At 35.7% G+C, this 13,690-nt stretch overlaps 1 protein-coding gene across 2 annotated transcripts in view; it reads right to left on the bottom strand.

Moving 5' to 3' along the window:
* The window catches only part of LOC130913372 (long-chain-fatty-acid--CoA ligase ACSBG2-like), a 40,065-nt gene that overhangs the window by 25,992 nt on the left and 383 nt on the right, over positions 1-13,690 (bottom strand). The window contains exons 1-4 of one of the 2 annotated variants that reach the window (XM_057831948.1): positions 11,267-11,346; positions 11,128-11,199; positions 5,941-5,993; positions 3,406-3,689 (exon numbers count right to left, since the gene is read on the bottom strand). In XM_057831948.1, the coding sequence (XP_057687931.1) occupies positions 3,406-3,689; positions 5,941-5,993; positions 11,128-11,199; positions 11,267-11,331 (474 nt within the window). In that variant the 5' untranslated portion in view covers positions 11,332-11,346. Of the gene's footprint in view, positions 1-3,405; positions 3,690-5,940; positions 5,994-11,127; positions 11,200-11,266; positions 11,347-13,690 lie in introns of those variants that run through there. The other variant, XM_057831950.1, reaches the window with a different exon arrangement.

Raw genomic sequence — 13,690 nt, 5'->3', positions numbered from 1 at the left:
ATGTGCATCATGGCTCGGTCAAAAGAGCTATCTGAAGACCTGCGATCAAGGATTGTTGATTTATATAAAGCTGGGAAAGGATACAAAACCATCTCTAAAGGTCTGGATATTCACCAATCGTCAGTCAGAGAAGTTGTCTACAAATGGAGAGAGTTTGGCACTGTTGCTTCTCTCCCAAGTAGTGGCCGTCCACCAAAGATGACGCCAAGAGTTCAGCGCAGAATACTCAAGGAGGTAAAAAAAAAAGAACCCTGGAGTGTCTGCTGAAGACTTACAGAAATCACTGGCACAGTCCAATATCTCTGCACACATCAACTATTTGTAAAACTATGGCCAACAATGGTGTTCATGGGAGGACTCCACGGAAGAAGCCACTGCTGTCTAAAAAAAACTTTGTTGCTCGTTTAATGTTCGCAAAAAGGCACTTGGACACTCCACAGAAGTTTTGGCAAAATATTTTGTGGACTGATGAAAACAAAGTTGAATTGTTTGGCAGTAGCACACAACGTCATGTGTGGGAAAAAAATGGAACAGCTCACCAACATAAAAACCTCATCCCCACCATGACGGATGGTGGAGGGAGCATCATGATTTGGAGCTGTTTGCTGCCTCAGGGCCTGAACAACATGCACTCATTAATGGAAGAATGAATTCGAAAGGTTATCAGGATGTTTTGCAGGAAAACCTGAGGCCATATGTCAGACAGTTGAAACTAGAAAGAGAATGGATGCTGCAACAAGACAATGATCCAAAACACAGAAGTAAATCAACTTAAGAATGTTTTCAGAAGAACAAAATACACGTTCTGGAGAGGTCAAGTCAAAGTCAAGACTTGAACACCATTGAGATGCTGTGGCATGACCTAAGACAGCGATTCATGCCAGGCATCCCAGGAATCTGACTGAACTAGAGCAGTTTTGTAAAGAAGAATGGGCCAAGATTAGTCCTGATCGATGTGCCGGACTGATCTGCAGCTACAGGAAGCGTCTGGTTGAGGGTAATGCTGCTGAAGGGGTGGGGCACAAAATATTAAATGTAATGGTTCACTGACTAATTTTTCACTCTTCTGCCATTGTTTGCACACTATCCGCATTAAAATATGAAAACCTATAAATATTTGGGTGGTGTTAGTTAAAGCAGACACTTTTTTCATCTGTGCGATTTTGACAAAGATCAGATCGCATTTGATGGTGATTTTATGCAGAAATGTGAGAAATTCCAAAAGGTTCAGATACTTTTTCTTAACACTGTATGTTATTTAAATCCCAGTCGAGACTTGATGCTAGGAAATTGTCCTTGTTATCTCCAACATGCGCTGATGTACAGTAGGTAAAGATTGTCTCTCCAAAAATCAGGCCAAGAACAAAATAAGGAAACTTTTTCAAAAAGACATTACTTCATTACCTCTAGTGATTGCCTTTTGGTCTAGATATGTGGACGACATTCCATGGAAGAAAATCTGGATTTTTGCCAAATTACAAACAAAAAATGTTTCTTTTAAATAATTTACAGAATTTATCTGGATATTTTCTTGCAAAAAGGTTCAATAAGAACATTGATGTAAGCTGTACCTTCTGCCCTGCAGCCCAAGAGTCTGTTGTACATTTATTTTGGCACTGCCATTCATCAGATCTTTTTGTTTCAACTTTTCTAGGTTTGTGATAAGGGATTTCTTTTATTTTGGAAGAAGGTATTGTTTGGTTTATTTGAAGACAATTAAATCTGATGCCGTATATCTAATTGAGTTGATGATTATTATGGGCAAATTTCATATTCACAGTAAATTTATTGGAAGGAAGCCATGTTTTGCTGCATTCTGCAATGAGTTCAAACATATTGTGACAATGAAACATTCTACAAGTTATAAGGCAATCAAAACTGTTCATGTATGCACAATGTTTGCAATATTTCTGTAATCTTTTTTAACACCTGGAGTTATGTTTGGTTATTTTGTATGTACGTATGTGTGAGTCTAAGTATGTATATTTGTATGTTAATTTGCATTGTTCAAGAATTGATAAACATTGTTTAAAAAAAAAAAGGAAAAAGTAATCTGGGGGTCATCAGGTCAAAGGTTATAGAGGTCAGAAAAGGAATTGCAGGGTAGGTCAAGATCGAATTCAGGGATTATAAAGAAACTTGCAGGATGTGTTTTTAATATGAAATGAAAGAGGTGATTATATTTAGCAAAATAAGGTCAAATAAGAAGAAGCAACAAAGAGTTAAAGGTCATAGAGATCAGAAATATGGTGAAACTTTATATTGGCTGCTTGAGCGGAGGTCTGCTCTCTCAAGTTCTACTTTTTTCACATTTAATGATTAAAAAAATAAAATTGCAACTTTTTATCTATACTTTGTCTGTGTGTGTTCATTCCTTATGGACTACGAAACAGCTGGGCAGATTTTGACAAAATTTTACACAGTTGTACTTTATGTGTCGGGAAGTGCTCTTAGATGGGCTTGATCTCCGTAGGCCTCCATATAGTGTGGAAAATTCTTTCGAAAGTCCAAAAATTAGCATAAAAAATGACTGATTGTGGAGGCGACAGTGCCATCTTTTAGGCAAAAACACATCTCTTGCGATTGCAATGTCGCAGTTTGCTGTGAGTGGTGGCTCTGAGTACTCCTAAACTGGATTTTTTTTTTTAAATGTACAATTTTTAAATCATAAGGGATTCATTTCGGCTGGATATATTAATTTCTATAAAGGGGAGTTTGTCTATGGGGGTGTTTGTGTGTTATTGTTTTCATGGATGCCGAAACGGCTGAGCAGATTTTGACGCTATCCTACACTATTGTACTTGTGTCTGGGAGTGTTCTTAGATAGGTTTGATCTCTTTAGGCCTCCATTTAGTTTGGGAAATTAATTTGAAACTTAAAAAAAAAAAAAAGCATGGAAAATGCTCATTTAAAAAAAAAACAAAAAATCATGGGGAAGTCCTGATTTCGATATTTCTTATGTGTCGATTTAACAAACCTTGACCCCAACAACCCAGCACAAGTAGTTGCCTGGCAACGCCGGGCCGTAATGCTAGTCTTTTATATTTTCCACATTGTATCCAATTCTGAATACCAGTATTTACAAGATTCTTCCCTGTACAGTTTCAAAGATGTTAGTTATTAGTTTAAGCTGATATAAAAACTTTTTCCTCATTAACTTCGCATCTAGCTTAAATGTCCAGTCCATGTTGACTGTGACTTGCAGCAAACAATAGCTGCCAGCCCTCTCAGTCAAAATGGATTGGACATCTAGTGCTGTCAATGGCACAAAAATATTAACATTCACTGCCAGCCCTCCCAGTTCAAATGGATTGGACATCTATCGCCGTCAACCGCAGCAAGATGAAGTATAAAACTGAAACTTTGTGTAAAACATCAAGTTCAAAGAAGAAGGTGAGGGTCAACCTTGATGAAGCTCTTGGCCGCCGCCCTGCAGAACTGGTAGTAGCGCGTCCACGTGACGATCTCCCACTGGCCGTCCTTCTTGTAGGCCATGGCCGGGCACCCCCCGAAGTTCTGGACCGTCTCCAGGAACATCTGGTGCACGGTGATGGGGGTGTCGGCGGCGGGCCCCGATTCCTCCATCCTCAAGCGGACCGGCTCATCTCTGCAGGTGGTCCACAGGCCCTCGGCCGGGGCCAGGGCGGCACCGTCCGTGCCCCGGGGCCTCAGCGCCACGGAGGGAGGCTCTGGGGGGCAACAGGGGCAGTTGCAGTGACCCGCCATGCTGACTAGTCGCACAGGAGACGTCGCGTCCTGAGTGAGGGAGCCGGCCCGGGGCGAGCGAAGGTACCAGCCCGGGAGGCCCCGCCTTTCTCCGCGTTACATGACACGACACGGGCCGAAGTACTTGTGCATGTACCTGCCAGGCAGGTTTTCCGAGCTCCAAAAACATAATGTTTGCGCAAAACAAACATTCATATAATTGGCCTCACTTTGGTGTGTTTTTATGGAAGACACAAGCGTGTTTGGTAGGATTAGTGAGGCTTGGCTTCAGAATACTGATAGAGAAATAGGGAAAAAAATCATGTCATCGTTCATAGTAATTCAAAGTAAAATAATAATTGAAAAAAATATTAAATCAAATAAAATGTGGAGATGAACACATGAAGGATCTTTTTTCTCAAAATATTTGTCAGGGTTAACCCCTTAAAGCTTGAATATATAGTTAACAAACATGCATAAAGCATTGGAGCAATCCATAAATACATCAAATATAGTATTAAAAAAAACACTAAATATAAAAAATGAAATTGAAAAATACAGCAAAAATAGAAAAATCCCAAATTTTAAAAAATGATTAACATACTTTAAAAATAAATCAGTATGAATGGAAAATTATTTAGTTTTAGGAATAATATTAAAAATTAAAAAAAATATTACATTAAAATTATGTATTTTATTTTAAAAAATAAAAAAATAAAATGTATTTTTCATATTAACAAAAATCATTTATTTGATTTTTAAAGAAAATCTTTATATTTGTATGTATTTATATTATGTGCATATGTAGTCCCATCATGATTTAAAATATGATTTAAAAAAATTTTTTTAAATTCATAAATAAATAAATATATAAAAGAAAAAAATAATAATAATAATTTTGGGGTGAAATTTCCAAACAAAATTTATTTATTTATTTATTATATAGAATTTATAAGGTATTTCATTTTTATTTATTTTATGTATTTTAAATTAATTTTCCTAATTTACTACAATTTAATGTTAAAATTATTCTTTATCATTTTGTATTTTATAGTTATATATATAAATTAAATTGAAAAAAATATTTTTAAATGCTGTTTTATGTATTTCTCTGATGCTTTATGTATATTTGTATAAATGTAAATTCAGTAATCAAAGGGTTGAACCTGACTGTTTTTTTTTTTTTTTAGATTGTCTTTTTTTTTCTCCCTTCAAAAAAATAAAAAATAAATAAATAAAAAACTGAAAAACAAAAACTGAAAAAAAAAATTCCCACAAACAGTAGAAAATAGTGTGGAGATATTGTATGGAGAAGCACCACTGCCATAATTAAATAATATGTATAGTGGGTGTATATTAAATATACTAAAACTTCAATATCATTTAAAAAAAAAAAAAAACATATTTACTTCAATATTTTATATATTTATAAGAGAGAAGTCTGGGCTTCCCTGCTGAACCCGCTGCCCCCGGGACACCACCTCAGATAAGCGGGAGAAACGAGGATGGACAATTTAATCCTACTTCCTTTTGGGCATATTGAGTAAATTCTGTTATTATCATTGTTATTATCTTGTTGTTCTCTAAAGTGTTTTATTGGTTTTGACAAAAAAAAAAATGCTTTTTGTCTTTATTTATTTTTCTTAATTGCTTTTTTCTGGTATATGTCCAAAATAAAGCAGTCATTTGTTTTTCCATTCAGTATTATATATTTCAGTTTTAGTTAACGAATTAATACAATTTGGATTTATTACAATGTTTCTTGATGTCACATTTGATTGATTTCTTTTTTGCACTGTGCTCCTATATAGATCTAACTGTAATTTGCTGGCCCAACCTGACTGAATACTTTACTCATCAAGTGAAGTGTGCCGCCTGAGGGCAAATTCATCACAAAGTTTGGGGTTGTTCACAACTTTATGATTGACAAGCCAATTTGCTGTAGTTGCAAAATTCATTGTTATTCTGTGACCGCGTATCGACAGCATTAAAACACACGCGCGTGCACACACCCTCAGACACACAAAACTGCACTTTTTTTTTTTTGTAAATCTGAAACAAATGTCACTTTTGAAAACGTACAATACATTAACACAATGTAAGTTAGTTAAGTTGTTTATTTCTGATATGATTTAAGTTACATGATCATATCAGAAAATTGTCAATTACAGTAACCACGCAGGTGCTTCTTTTTTAGTTTGTTTGTTTGTGTGAGAAAAAAAATGTGATGGTTACCTGCTTGTGGCTGTTGCAGTGCAGTTGGGGGTCCGCTCCATTGTGCGTCCTTCCTGCGAAGAGTGGATACTCAATGTGTAACTCATCAATATGAAAAAAAAATCTTTGTTCTGGATTTAAATATCTTCTTTTCCATGAAATTGTTTCTTTCTATTTTCACAACATAGTCACATTTTCCCTATTTTTTTCTTCAGCCAAACCATCAGGTTAATGACACTTACATTCTTTTTGTTGCATGTAAAAAGAGACGTCAAAAGTTCGTGCATAAGTATTACTATGCTAGTCCTTCTCTGCAAAATGCTGCCACCCAGTGGTCAATACGCGTAAATATTCAGGGTTGACCTTTTTATATATAAATTAACGGCAACGTTGAGGGAATTTCTCGTTTTTATTTTCATATATTGTTTTTATACACCTCCTAAAAATGACCCTAAAGTGCGATCAATAGTTTTTCTACATTCTTGCATTGTCGAACAATTATTATATATAATGACTTATATTTATATACAGTGGGGAGAACAAGTATTTGATACACTGCCGATTTTGCTGGTTTTCCCACTTGCATGTAGAGGTCTGTAATTTGTATCATAAGTTCTCTTCAACTGTGAGGGACGCAATCTAATCCAAAAATCCAGAAAATCACATTGTATAATTTGTAAATAATAAATGTGTATTTAACTGCATGAAATAAGTATTTGATACATTACCAACTGGTAAATATTTCGGCTCTTAGTACTTTTTTAAGAACCCCTCCTGTTCTCTACTCATAACCGGAAGTAACTGCACCTGTTTGAACTTGTTACCTGTATAAAAGACACCTGTTCACATGCTCAAACAAACAAACTCCAACCTCTCCACAATGGCCAAGACCAAAGAGCTGTGTAAGGACATCAGGGATAAAATAATGGACCTGCACAAGGCTGGGATGGGCTACAGGGATGGCTACAGGAAAATAAGCAAGCAGCTTGGTGAGAAGGTAACAACTGTTGGAGCAATTATTAGAAAATGGAAGAAGTTCAAGTTGACGGTCAGTCTGCCTCGTTCTGGGGCTCCATGCAAGATCTCACCTCGTGGGGCATCACTGATCATGAGGAAGGTGAGGGATCAGCCCAGAACTACACGGCAGGACCTGGTCAATGACCTGAAGTGAGCTGGAACCACAGTCTCGAAGAAAACCATCGGAAACACATTACGCCGTCATGGATTAAAATCCTACAGCGCACGCAAGGTGAAGCTGAAGCCAGTGTATGTCCAGACACGTCTGAAGTTTTCCATTGACCATCTGGATGATCCAGAGGAGCAATGGAAGAAGGTCATGTGGTCGGATGAGACCAAAATTGAACTTTTTGGTCCAAACTCGGCTCGTCGTGTTTGGAGGAAAAAGAAGGATGAGTACAACCTCAACAACACCATCCAAACCGTGAAACATGGAGGAGGAAACATCATTTTTTGGGGCTGCTTCTCTGCCAAGGGTACGGGACGACTGCACCGTATTGAGGGGAGGATGGATCGGGCTATGTATCGCCAGATCTTGGCAGACGACCTCCTTCCTTCAGTGAGAGCCCTGAAGATGGGTCGTGGCTGGGTCTTCCAGCATGACAACGACCCAAAGCACAAAGCCAAGGCAACTAAAGAGTGGCTCCGTAAGAAACATCTTAAGGTCCTGGAGTGGCCTAGCCAGTCACCAGAGCTGAACCCGATAGAAAATCTATGGAGGGAGCTGAAAGTCCGTGTTGCCCGGCAGCAGCCCCGACACCTGAAGGCTCTGGAGAAGATCTGCATAGAGGAATGGGCCAAAATCCCTGCTGCAGTGTTTGCAAACCTTGTCAAGGTCTACAGGAAATGTTTGGTATCTGTAATAGCAAACAAAGGTTTCTGTACCAAATATTAAGTTCGATTTTTGTGATGTATCAAATACTTATTTCATGCAATTAAATACAAATTTATTATTTAAAAATCCTACAACGTGATTTTGTTTTTTTTTTTTGTATTAGATTCCGTCCCTCACAGTTGAAGAGAACTTATGATACAAATTACAGACCTCTACATGCTGTCTCGATTCTGAGTTAAAAGCAAAAAAACGCGCAGTTAGCATTTATTTTGCATAAATATTGCGAACTATGATGCCAATGCACTAGCGGCTAATTTCTCCCATTGATTTTTTTCACAACGTTTCAAAATGCATGCATGGTACGAAAAATGTAATAATTACCTTGAGTCCTCTAACAAATGACTCCTGAGACAATCCTTCCTGTTTGTATGCGGTACAGCTTTCGTACTTTTTCAATAGAAATCCGGCATTCGATCGCTGCGTGCTTGTGTTTGTGAATAGCTCCTCTTGATGTGGGCGGCCCCCTACTTGAAGGCGAGGTGCAGTGCATGAACGATCTGACCCATCAATACCATTATGAAGTCTGATATACTGTATATATATCATATATCTATGATGTATATATATAAATCTATATTATATAAGAATAAATATTCTAAATATATGAATCTTAAGTGTGAATTCATTTAGAGTTATAACAATATTTTTCCTAATGAGATTTTTTAAAAATTGATTTTCTAGAATTATTACTCAAGATAAAATTCTACTTTTCCTATTAAACTGTTGTTTTTTTTTATGACTTGATATTCACACTATGCTTCATCTCAATTTCTAAGCTAAATTTCTTTTTAAATACCGGTGGGAAAAATGATGTCTTGCAGAATATTCTGTCGTTTTTCTTTCAGTATAGTAATACAAATGTACAGATTTATTTAAGAAATTTAGCTCAAATTAGGGCTGTCAAACGATTAAAAATTTTAATCGAGTTAATTACAGCTCAAAAATTAATTAATCGTAATTAATCGCAATTAATCGCAATTCAAACCATCTATAAAATATGCCATATTTTTCTGTGAATTATATATATATTCTGTAAAATTGTTGGAATGGAAAGATAAGACACAAGATGGATATATATATATACATTCAACATACGGTACATAAGGACTGTAGTGGGCATTTCAATCTACTGTCATTCAAATCTGTCTATGCTGTCCTCACTCCGAAGCGTCTACTTTTTCCAACGCTAGACAGCTAGTGAACGACGCCTTAATAATCAGACTTCTTCCTTTTTCATCTGATTTATTAATAAATTGGTCTCAAACCATTGTCCCCTTTAAAACTACAAAAAAAAGTACACAAGCATTGCATTAGCAACAACATTAGCTTAGCACGCTATACAGGTTAACTAAACATAAACAAAAAGCGTCTCATACAAAAAATATAACATTTCGCTTATTAACATAATATGTACATTCTTTACAACAACCATACTTACGGACAAATCTTGTCCAAGGATCATATAAGCACAACAGAGACGTCTTGCAGCCATATTGAACGAGAGGAGAAAACCAATAAACCATGTCGCAAAGCGACCACAAGAGTTCGCTGTTAGCACAAAAAGCCTTGCTGTAAAACTTACCAAAAGGCAGAATACTGTCTGAGCGGGACATGTGCGTTAATTGCGTCAAATATTTTAACGTGATTAATTTAAAAAATTAATTACCGCGCGTTAACGCGTTAATTTTGACAGCTCTAGCTCAAATACATCAATATATAAAAAAATCTTAATATCTTGGCTTGCATTTTCAGGAAAATATGGAGTTTTTTTTTTTTTAATTCACTGTTTCCTTGTTATTTTGTCAAACCAGCAAATTGGCAACATGACATTCGTTTCTATGTTTAGTTTCACAGTAAACATCAACTGGGAATGTGTGTGCATCTGCATACCTGTCAACCCGAGGCCGTTGGCAATCTTACAAATAGTGACGTATGGCCTTACAAATTGGTGATTAATCTTACAACGTTTTATATAGCGTGCAATATGAAACAAAAATAAAACTCAATTTTTTAAATAATATGAATTTAGTGGTAATATTGTCACGTGTAACCTGGTGCGATCAAAGAACAATCATTATCTTCAGCTACATGATTACTAGAATTTAACAGTGACTTTTATTATAATTGTATGTAGCACTTTTGGCAATTTCTATCATGTCTTTTGATGGCTGCACTTCATGGCACTTCAGCTTGCAATACAGTTTGACTTGAAGATCATTCGTTCGTGAGGCCAATTATAAATTAAAAAGGTCATTTGATAAAATTAACTTACCGATGCAATCTTTGAGTCAGGGAACATTTCTTTTGCTACTTCTGAAAAGTGATCAGCAATAGTTGCAGGGAAATTGTGTTCGGCAACAAATTGGCAGAATAAAACCTCCGCTTACATCACTTTTGATTCTGCAGGATGCATCTTTATGACCAGTGTTTTTAATCTTACTTTTAAAAAGTCATTAATTACACTTTCAAATGACCTCTTACAAAAAGTAATTGATTTAGTAACTCAGTTACCTGAATGTAAGAGTAATTAGTTACTTGGCAAAGTAACTGGTCTTACCTTTCATGTTTTTTTTTTTTTTTCATTTTTTCAAAAAAAACCCCAAACAAACAAAAAAAACAAAAAAAAAACAAAAAAAACCAAACATAGCAACTTTTGCTATGTTTGGAAGTCATTTAATGTTGTGAATCAACCAAAAGTTGTTAAAATTGCTCTCGTTTTTGCATTAGTTACCCTCTGTCTACTTTCAACATGTGAAAGTTTTAAAACTGTTTCATCATTTAAAGATAGATTCAAGTCAAGATTTTGCCGATTTAGAAGTATTTTAGGTAAAAAGTCACTTAGGTTCGCTAGGAAGGTTCACTACAACAGAGCCTTTCTGAGAAGTCTACTGCTTTAAAATGGCAGCTGTTTACTAACGCCGCAGAGTCTGTCATTTCGTCACGTAGTTCTATATGCATGTGATATCTAGTGTAGCATCAAGTGGGCTGTCGGCTACAGTCAGGAAATATTGGAGCCACCTAGCCTAGCATCGTGTTTGCAACAGCATCACAACAGTCTTCCCTCCTTCCCACTCCCGCTCTTCTCTCTTGGTGTCTCTGACTTTTCTCGTGTCATCCAACCAACGCAGTAACGCACATCGTCTCGTTGCCGAAACGGTGACAAAATCCGAAGAAAAAAAATGTAATGCACAAAAAACGTACAGATTTTGAACGTACGGCGTACACATTTAAAAACAGTGCTCACTTGTACAAATTACGCCGGAACCGTACAACTTGACAGGTATGCATCTGTGTACCTGTCGACGAGGTGTCCTTCTATGCCCGCGAGCCCGTTAGTGAACGCGTAGGCCATCTTCTCTGAGATGCTCCTGCACAGACAAAAATGGTGTTGAAGAGCCCAACGCTCATTTATAGCACTCTCATTTCAACTCTGACCCCGTTGCTGAGGAAATCTCTGGACTGACCGGCAGACGACGTTGAGACACGCTTTGCACGCACATTTTTGTCTTTCATTTGACCTTTAACCTAATAAATGATTGCGAATCAGCTCGCCGCGTGAATTGTGTCTTGACAGTGCCAAAACAGAAACCTGATGCCATCCACAGGGCAGATTAGAAAACAGGTTCAAGTTAAATGCAGGTAACAAGAAATAAAAATGGAAAGACATTAAAAGAAATTAAACATAATATACAACTAAAATTAAAAATATGACCAGAAATGAAAAGATTACTTTTTTGTGTTAATCTTTTTATCTATTTTTGTTACTAAATCAATTGAATAGAATCTTGGGAGAATAAAGTAATATTTTTCTGTGAAGTAATCATTTTTTATTTTATTGGTTAAAAGGCTCAAAATGATTGACAATAAAGTCCTCTTTCATTCGCCATTTTTTTGGGGAAAAGGATTAATATTAACTCATTGTTGCCAACTCTGATGCTCTTACTTAAGTTGTTTGAAAATAGAGCAAAGTTCACTGTGGTAGAAAACAAAACACGCAAGCACCCGCATGAACACACAGACACACACACACCCCTACACACACGCACCCACCCGCACACAGGTCAGACTAAATGTGAGTGTGAGTAAAATATCTGTTCATTAACTCATTGGCTGCCATTGATTGGGCTAAACGTCCAATCCATTTTGACTGAGAGGGGCTAATGTAATTATTATTACTATTAATTGTCTTTCTTAGAAGTCGTTTTCTATGAAGTGATGTGGCTTTGCATTAATGTTGGTGATAACAGACTGTGAAAATGAATTTTCTCCATGGAACAATAAAGATGATCTTTTTCTCAGTCAACATGGATTCGACGCCTAGCACCGTTAATGGATTTGATATACATGTAAATCTTTTTTTTTTTTTTTTTTACCAACTACTACCAGAGGTGAGTTGAGAACCCTAAAAATGTACTCATGTAAGAGTAGCGTTAATTCAAAATAATATTACTCAAGTAAAAGTAGTCATCCAGAAAATGAAACCAAGTACAAAAGCATTTGGTGAAAAGAATAATCAAGTAATAAGTAACATTTTGAGTGACTGCTTAAGATGTTTTTTTTGTTGTTGTTTTTTTTTATTTAAACAATGTTATTATTTCCTCAGCACAAAGTTAATTATATGAACTGTTATTATTGTACTGTACTATAACATATTACATAACCACATCAAGCCAAAGAAACACAACAACAAAAAAACATTGAATTCCAGTGAGAGAAAAAAATCTACAGAAATTAAGCATTACTCGTCAAAATAGCATGAGTGCCCTCTAGTGAAGAAAACATTTCCTAATATGAAACTAAAAGGATCATATCTCCGGTTTTCCGTGGTCAGTCTGTGCCAAATAAAACTGAATCGAATATTAAAAACCTCACTACCGAGACATGCTGACGGCTGTGTCAAATACTTAATTTTTTACGGTGCTTTAAAGACACCTCGATTGACTGGCATGATCATAGAACGGCAAGCTTGAGTGCAAGCAAGATTGGTAATATCGAGTCATGTGATTATTGTTGCAACATCCCATTGGTGAAACTGGTAGAGCCACTGTTGGCGTCTCTGGCAAACAAAAAAACAAAAAACAAAGTAAAATCTAATATGCTGAATAAAGAGGAAAAATGTAACGACTAGTGTAGCCCAAGGTAGCAGAGTAAGAGTCGCGTTTCTTTTACACAAATCTACTGAAGTAAAAGTTAAAAGTATCTCTTCGTAAAACTACTCGTAGAAGTACATTTTTTCTCAAAACGTTACTTAAGTAATGTAACGGAGTAAATGTAACGCGTTTATACCCACCTCTGACTACTACTACTACCACAACGACTGTACATACTCTGTAAATGACTATACTGTACATATACTTTGGTACAAAGTACAAATATACATCAAAAAGCATTGGGTGGGATACATAGGTACTGGTAAAGGAAAATAATAACAAGAAGAAAGAAAAACACTTCTAAAAATTGGAAAAGGTCTAAAATAAAAAAATAAAAATAAAAAATGAAAATAACATGAAAATATAAACATTAATTAATGATAATAATCTTAAAATAAAGAAAATATATTTTGGGGAAAATACATAAAATAAAAAGGTGTAATTTATTAACAAATGCATTTTTTTTATTTTTGAAATGTAATTTTATTTATTCAATTTTTAGCTGCATTTTCAATTTAATTTCCTACAATGAGTATTTTTTTAATCAATATTTTTTTTAATGTATTTATGTATCCCTCCAATGCAAAAACATGTATTGGTTAAATGCAGATTCAGGCATCAAGGGGTTAAAAAAAATCATTTTTTTCTCCCAATTATATTTTAATGTGTTAAAAAAAATTTAAGTTTAAGAGAGAGGGGAGAAAATCTC

The sequence above is a fragment of the Corythoichthys intestinalis genome, chromosome 3, assembly GCF_030265065.1.
Source record: "Corythoichthys intestinalis isolate RoL2023-P3 chromosome 3, ASM3026506v1, whole genome shotgun sequence".
Taxonomy (NCBI): domain Eukaryota; kingdom Metazoa; phylum Chordata; class Actinopteri; order Syngnathiformes; family Syngnathidae; genus Corythoichthys; species Corythoichthys intestinalis.
Note: the sequence above shows the minus strand (reverse complement) of the source record. Positions and strands in the feature narration are given on the sequence as shown.